The sequence below is a fragment of the Lacerta agilis genome, chromosome 2 (genome assembly GCF_009819535.1).
Source record: "Lacerta agilis isolate rLacAgi1 chromosome 2, rLacAgi1.pri, whole genome shotgun sequence".
Taxonomy (NCBI): Eukaryota; Metazoa; Chordata; class Lepidosauria; order Squamata; family Lacertidae; genus Lacerta; species Lacerta agilis.
Window position 1 is genome coordinate 101,197,204 of NC_046313.1, and position 6,433 is coordinate 101,203,636.

Consider the following 6,433-nt stretch of genomic DNA (forward strand, 5'->3'; position numbering starts at 1 on the left):
ATCAGCCTTATGTACATAGTTTTCAACCTTTCAATTGATCCAGCATACTTATATAAACATAGTATTTATACTGGATTTAAACATAGAGTAATAGGTAGTTGAGGCTCTAGTACTTTGGCCACCTCATGAGAAGAGAAGACTCCCTGGAAAAGTCCCTGATGTTGGGAAAGATGGAGGGCACAAGGAGAAGGGGGCGACAGAGGATGAGATGGTTGGACAGTGTTCTCGAAGTGACTGGCATGAGTTTGGCCAAACTGCGGGGGGGGGGGCAGTGGAGGATAGGGGTGCCTGGCGTGCTCTGGTCCATGGGGTCATGAAGAGTCGGACACGACTGAACGACTGAAGAACAATAGGTACCTATAGCAAAAAACCATACCTTTCTTTGAGTCACTGCCAACTGGCCTCTCGCCTTCCTTATTCTCCTGATTGGCTCGGTCCTTCTGCTTCTTCTTACTGGTTGCATCTTCCACGCCCCGTGCTGCTCTTCTCTGGCCAGGGATGCTGGCACTGTTGGACATTTTCAGCCGTTTGGATGAGACAAACGGCCCGCCGGGGTCGGTGACAGAGTCTGGGTCAGGGGTGCGACGTTTTCTTCCCGAGCCAGCTATCTTGGCGATTCTTTGTGGTCAATCTCTCTGGCAAGGAACAAATGCCTGGGGGGCACATGGAGGAACACAATGGGTATGGGTGGTAGCAGAGGAACGGCAAATACTTGTGCTGTCAGAAGCCTTACTGAAGTGCTTTGTGTATGTACACACACACACACACACACACACGACAGGGAAAGCCAGCACAAATGTCTTTGCTTTGAAAAACGAAAACAGTACTACTGATCGGAATGGGAAGCGCTGCCCATTGAAGGTAGTGCCATTAGGCACAGTCTTATCTACACGCACTTTGAGATGAGGATTTTATTTTACATTGCATGACCACAGTCAAGATGTACCAGGCAATATTTCCGTAAGACAAAAAGTCATCCTGGTGAGGATCTAGTTCTACCAGAACAAATGGGCGGCTCAGTAGTCTGTCAAAGCCAGAGTGCTGTTATCTGATCCCTTTCCATTACTGGGTGCAATAGAAACAGCTGAGCACAAGACTGTTGATTTCCACACAGGTTGCTGCTGCTTCAGAACGAACATGATTCTCTGAATGGGCGCAAAAGCCAGTAAAATTTCCTTTAAAGTTACGGAGTTCCTGGGGCTTTCCAAAATCTACCAACACCCCTCCATTTGCTTGTCCATTAGAGTGCCTTGCATCTAAGAGGCCAGTTACAACTTAAATATTCATCACATCGTTACAGCAATACAGTAAAGGTAGCTCTCTGAAGAGGTAATCAGAGACACCCCTGCTTGTTACTGCCAGCCAGGGTGAGCAATACAGGCTTCCCACTGCACTCCATGCAGCTACTGGCCAATTCCCTTTCCCTGCTAGCCTGCCCACCACTATCAGGTTAGCCAGCTCAGAGACCTAAGCCAGGCACAGGCAAACTCCGGCCCTCCAGATGTTTGGGACTACAATTCCCATCATCCCTAGCTAACAGGACCAGTGGTCTGGGCTGATGGGAATTGTAGTCCCAAACATCTGGAGGGCCGGAGTTTGCCTATGCCTGACCTAAGCTGTCAAATACCAGTTTCACTCTCCAGCACCTGCCATGAACAAACAGGAGGTTAAGCTGTCAGAAGGAAGCCAAAATTGAATGCTTTACTTTTTCAGATTCATCACCTGTCAATTCAGTTATAGAGAGCCTTAACATGCTCTTCCCCACTTATTGCCTCCTGAGCACAGTACAGTGAAGGTGAAGCCTAGGAAATCTTACTTGGAAATACCACCTAGGTTCAATAAGTTAAATTTCAAGGATAACTGCCTGCACAAAGGCCAGATTACGTATGTACCTCAAGAGAAGCATGACTTGAGCATCAAATATACAGACCAGACAGGACTTTCCTTGCAAGAAGCACACAAATTCCCACCCAGGAAACAACATTTTTGAAGATGTAACCAGGCAATTGCTTCAAATACCCTGGAGCACAAAGGGACAACAAATAGTCCACAACTGGCAGCCTTCATACGCAACACCAGGTCCCCTGAATCTCCAATGAGCTCACCAAGCCACTACTTTGCCCTTCTGTCACCAGTATAATCGTGCTATATTTTGTTGCTCCTGGTGAGCTTAGTACTCCCCACCATTCACAGGCCTCAGCAAATTGGATTACACTCTGAATGTGAAGTATTACTAGGAAACATAGCAGTCAAGACTGAGGTACGCAGTAACAGTGACAGTCCCAAGTGGCAGACCTTAGAGATGGGTAGGAACATGGACACCTCCAGATTTAGGGGGCCCTGGGCAAAGTGGTCCTCTGTGGCACTCTTCCTCCATGGATGGGTCTGCTTGATTTACAACTGAGTTGCTGGATCTAGACACCATTTTGATTTCCTCTAACATTCCCAATTCTGGGAAATTAAAATAGTCTCTAGACCCAGCTGCCCAAATAAGCCAGTTTTGTGTGTGTGTGTGTGTTGTGTGTGTGTGTTTAAAGGAGGGTCCAGGGCACACATCAATGTACGCCTGGCAAATGGCCCAAGACGCCAGGTGAAAACTGGCACACAACTTAGATGGAAAACTACTACTCTAAAACTTTTCTACCAGTTACAAAAGACCCAGCCATACTCAAAGAGTTTGCCTTTCCATGTGTTTTCTGCCAGACAGTATACTACTGCCCATGATTAACCTTATATAAACTTTATATAAAAATATAGACTCATAGCCTTTCAGAAATGCTTGAGAATTTCAAAGGGCTCTTCTTCACTAAGAATTCTAAGCTATCAACTCCAAGCGCAATTCAATCCTCCCAATAGCCAAGTATGAACAAGACAGAACACTCCATGAGCCAGAGCTCACTTCCCATTAAACTTAAAAGACACCCAAACCACTCCCAACCAGGAGTCCATGACTCAGGCGTAAGCCTGAGATAAAATAATAGCCTCTAAGGCAGTAGCTATGATGAAGGAGAATAGGAGAAGTGTGAAAAGCTCTCCAAGTCTGAGCAACAAAGGGCACTACATGCCACAGCTGGGCATATCCCAAACTGTGGTGCCTTCTTGAAAACACACTGCACAGGGCTGCATCACTACAAAAGGAACCAAGAACTAGCATCTGGCTCTTAAATGTGAATGCTGATCTGTTCTGAGTGTAAGGAACAGCAACTGCTTTGAAATGGGTGGAGAGGAAAGAAGGCCTGGAGTTTCATCCAGGATTTATCTCTTCTACTGGGAGAGCCAGTCATCAGCAGGCACAGAACATTCTAACCTGTAGAAGCTACTCTCATAGGATCCAGTTGTTGCAAAGTCAGTGCAGCTGGATTCTGGTTTCCACCCCTCAGAGGACATAGTCTTTAGACCAGTGGTTCCCAAACTCTCCCCCCCCCCCGAGACTATTTAAAAATTGCTGAGATTCCTAGCAGACCACTGTTAAAAATCCAAATTGTCAGCTATCACTACATCTTGTGGTGGCAAATTCCAGTTAACTATGCACTGCGAATAATTATTTCTTCTCAGAAACGTCCAGCTTCTGGAATACACCAGAACATAACCAATAAACTCCCATTTCATCTTCAAAAAATCTCTTCCACACCCATTTCCCTCTCCACATAAAATCATGTTTACATAATATGAAAATCTTTCGCAGTTAACAAAGCAGGACTGTCCCATAGATCCAGACCACAGTGTGCATAGGCTGTGAACAAGCATGCACACGAAAGCTCATACCAAGAACAAACTTAGTTGGTCTCTAAGGTGCTACTGGAGTGAATTATTTATTTATTTTTGTTTTGTTTTGACTATGGCAGACCAACACGGCTACCTACCTGTAACTCAGCTACTGAGTCTTTCAAAAGCAAATTTTATTAGGAACAAACAGCACTTATTCAGACACACACACAACAGAAACAAATTTGGAAAGCAGCAAAGGAGGAACTGCAAAAGAACAAGCCTTCTTAACTGATCCATCCCCAAAGCAGTAGAACAAAATTTAGAGCCTTCATAAATCCTGCCTAAAAACAAGGATAGCCATATATGTTGATTTTGTATTTCCATTCCTAATGTTTCCAACCTTAGTCAAAACAAAATCGAAAATTCTTTCTAGTAGCACCTTAGAGACCAACTGGGTTTGTTCCTGGTATGAGCTTTCGTGTGCATGCACACTTCTTCAGATACCAACACGGCTACCCACCTGTAACGTTTCCAACCTTAAATTCATTTATCCACATTACCATATCCATTTGCTAATTTTTTTTATTTTAAAAAATCTTCATGAAAATTCATCAGCATTTTGGTTCAAATTTCTCATGTTTGTTTGCAATTTTGCTCAGATCAGTGGCAGATAAAACATTTTTACAGCCCATGGAAAAAAGGATTTCTCAAGGCCCATGTTGACCCGTAGAAGGCTAGATTCAGGTAGGTCTGACGCAGAAGGCTACATTGCTTTACAGATTTGTTGTATTTTTATTCTAGTCTTCAGCCAAAAAGGCTCTCATAGTACTTTACAAATATCAATGAGAAGATGGCTCCTGCTCTCAGGCTCACAATCTAGTAGATGTAAATAGTGTTTTAAGCACCCAGAAAATACAGTACATTAAACACCTGTTAATTGCTACTACATGGTTAACTTTGGCACCAATAAACCTTGTATTTACAATGGTACACCCCCCCCAAAAAAAAATACAACCCTGAAAGTGGTAATGTACTCCTAAAATAACTATCTTTTCTGAACCCATCAGCTCACCAGCTGAAGTTGAGGTCTCATCTAAGTTGTTGTGGCACAGTTGGTTGCTATAACATTGCCTCTGGGCATCTGGTTGGCTGCGAGAGCTGTTCATCTCATGACACCAGCAACAAAGCAGCTACGCTATTTTCACTGCACTGACCTAACCAAGCCACTTTCTTTTCCCACACTTTCGGACCTCTCCCTACTTCTCGCCAGTTGGCATGAACCACATGCCGCAATAATCCCCACCGCCTGCTTCTAGGAGCCTTTATTTGGAAAGAAGAGCAAAGGCAACTCCTCGGGTTTTGTATCGCGCAACACACACACACACACCCTCCTGCAACGCCTCCCGAGCTTCTTTCACAGAGTCAGCCCATGGCCTAGAAAGCCATATCCTTCAGCCCCCCCACAATACACCCCTTATTTCCACGTGTCTGAAAAAGTCTGGGGTGGGGGGTGCAACTTGCGCACTTAGGGACCCTGCTGAATACAGGTGCCTCCGCCCACCTGCTTTTTTGGCACCTGACAGCTTCCTACACGACAGGAAACAGGGGCTGCCACAAGCTCTCAGCCTCTGAGGTTGCACACACAGCACCTGCAGCAACGTGCAACGCAACGGAAACAAGGCTGCAGCCCGGAGCACCGCCAGGCCCAAGACCACGGGCCCTTTTTTGCAGCCACTTCTTCGGTCCCCCTGTTGTAGGGGAAAGACCAGAAGGGGCAAAAGGGGACCCACCTGCACAGTGACAGCTCGTGGATCCCACCCCCAGCCGAAAAGGGTCACACCTGAGGGAGGCCAAGGTGTGTGTGGGCTCTCCCCGCGACCAAGAGACGCGACACGACCCAGCCCCTCAACACACACACACACACACACACAAATACACGGATACACCCCCTCCCCCCTCAGTGACTCTCCCCCCCCGCACCTCGACGGAGGTCCCTCCCCCTCCCTCAGGGCTCACCACTCCGCCGCCCTCCCGCTGACGGGCCCCGCCCTTGCGCACCTTCGCCCGCCGCCGCGGCTCTTCACCTTCTCCGCCCCAACAGTCACTCGCAGGCCCCCTCCCCCACCCAGCCCGCAGCACGCGCGCGCGCGCGCGCACACACACGAGGGGCCGCGGCAGCGACTCTCCCACCCCCGCGGTTTGTTTTGTTTCGAGCCGAAGTTCCGAGCTGCGTGGGGGTGGGGGTGGGAAGGGGAGAACTCAGGAGGAGCCAGGCCCGAGCTCTCGTGACGTACTTCCGGAAAGCCGGCGTCGCTCAGGGCCACGTGACGACGAGGAGGAGGAGGAGGAGGAGGCGGCGCGGCGCGCGGGGCACAAGGCTGCTCGGCTGAAGGAGGGAAGGAGGCGTGCGGAGAGCGCGAGCCGATAAATAAATAAATAAATAAATAAGTGGGCGGTGTCACGTGGCGAGGGGAAAACGTTCTCTCCGCGCACGCACGCGCGCTCTGGTGGGTGGGGAGCGCGCGGAGGAATCTGCCCCAGTTCTCGTGGCGTCACAGGACGCGCCCATGGCAACCGGGCTATAAGTAGACCGGGTAGCAACGGCGGGCCGTCTTGCGCTGCTTGGCGAGGTCTGGGGTGGCTAGTCTCGGGGTGAAGCGTGGGCGTACGCAACAAACCCCGTTGTTTCCGAAGCTGCAGTCGTGTTTCACGTCTAATTTAATAT

At 48.4% G+C, this 6,433-nt stretch overlaps 1 protein-coding gene across 12 annotated transcripts in view; it reads right to left on the reverse strand.

The window, feature by feature from the left end:
* USP19 (ubiquitin specific peptidase 19) overlaps window positions 1–6,027 on the reverse strand; it is a 42,373-nt gene extending 36,346 nt beyond the window's left edge. For 7 of the 12 annotated variants that reach the window (XM_033141384.1, XM_033141383.1, XM_033141381.1 and 4 more), the window contains exons 1-2: window positions 5,767–5,835; window positions 377–653 (exon numbers count right to left, since the gene is read on the reverse strand). In XM_033141384.1, coding sequence (XP_032997275.1) covers window positions 377–518 — 142 coding nt within the window. In that variant the 5' untranslated portion in view covers window positions 519–653; window positions 5,767–5,835. Of the gene's footprint in view, window positions 1–376; window positions 654–4,780; window positions 5,067–5,766; window positions 5,836–6,002 lie in introns of those variants that run through there. The other 5 variants (XM_033141387.1, XM_033141386.1, XM_033141385.1 and 2 more) reach the window with 3 other exon arrangements.
* Between the last annotated feature and the right edge of the window lie 406 nt (window positions 6,028–6,433).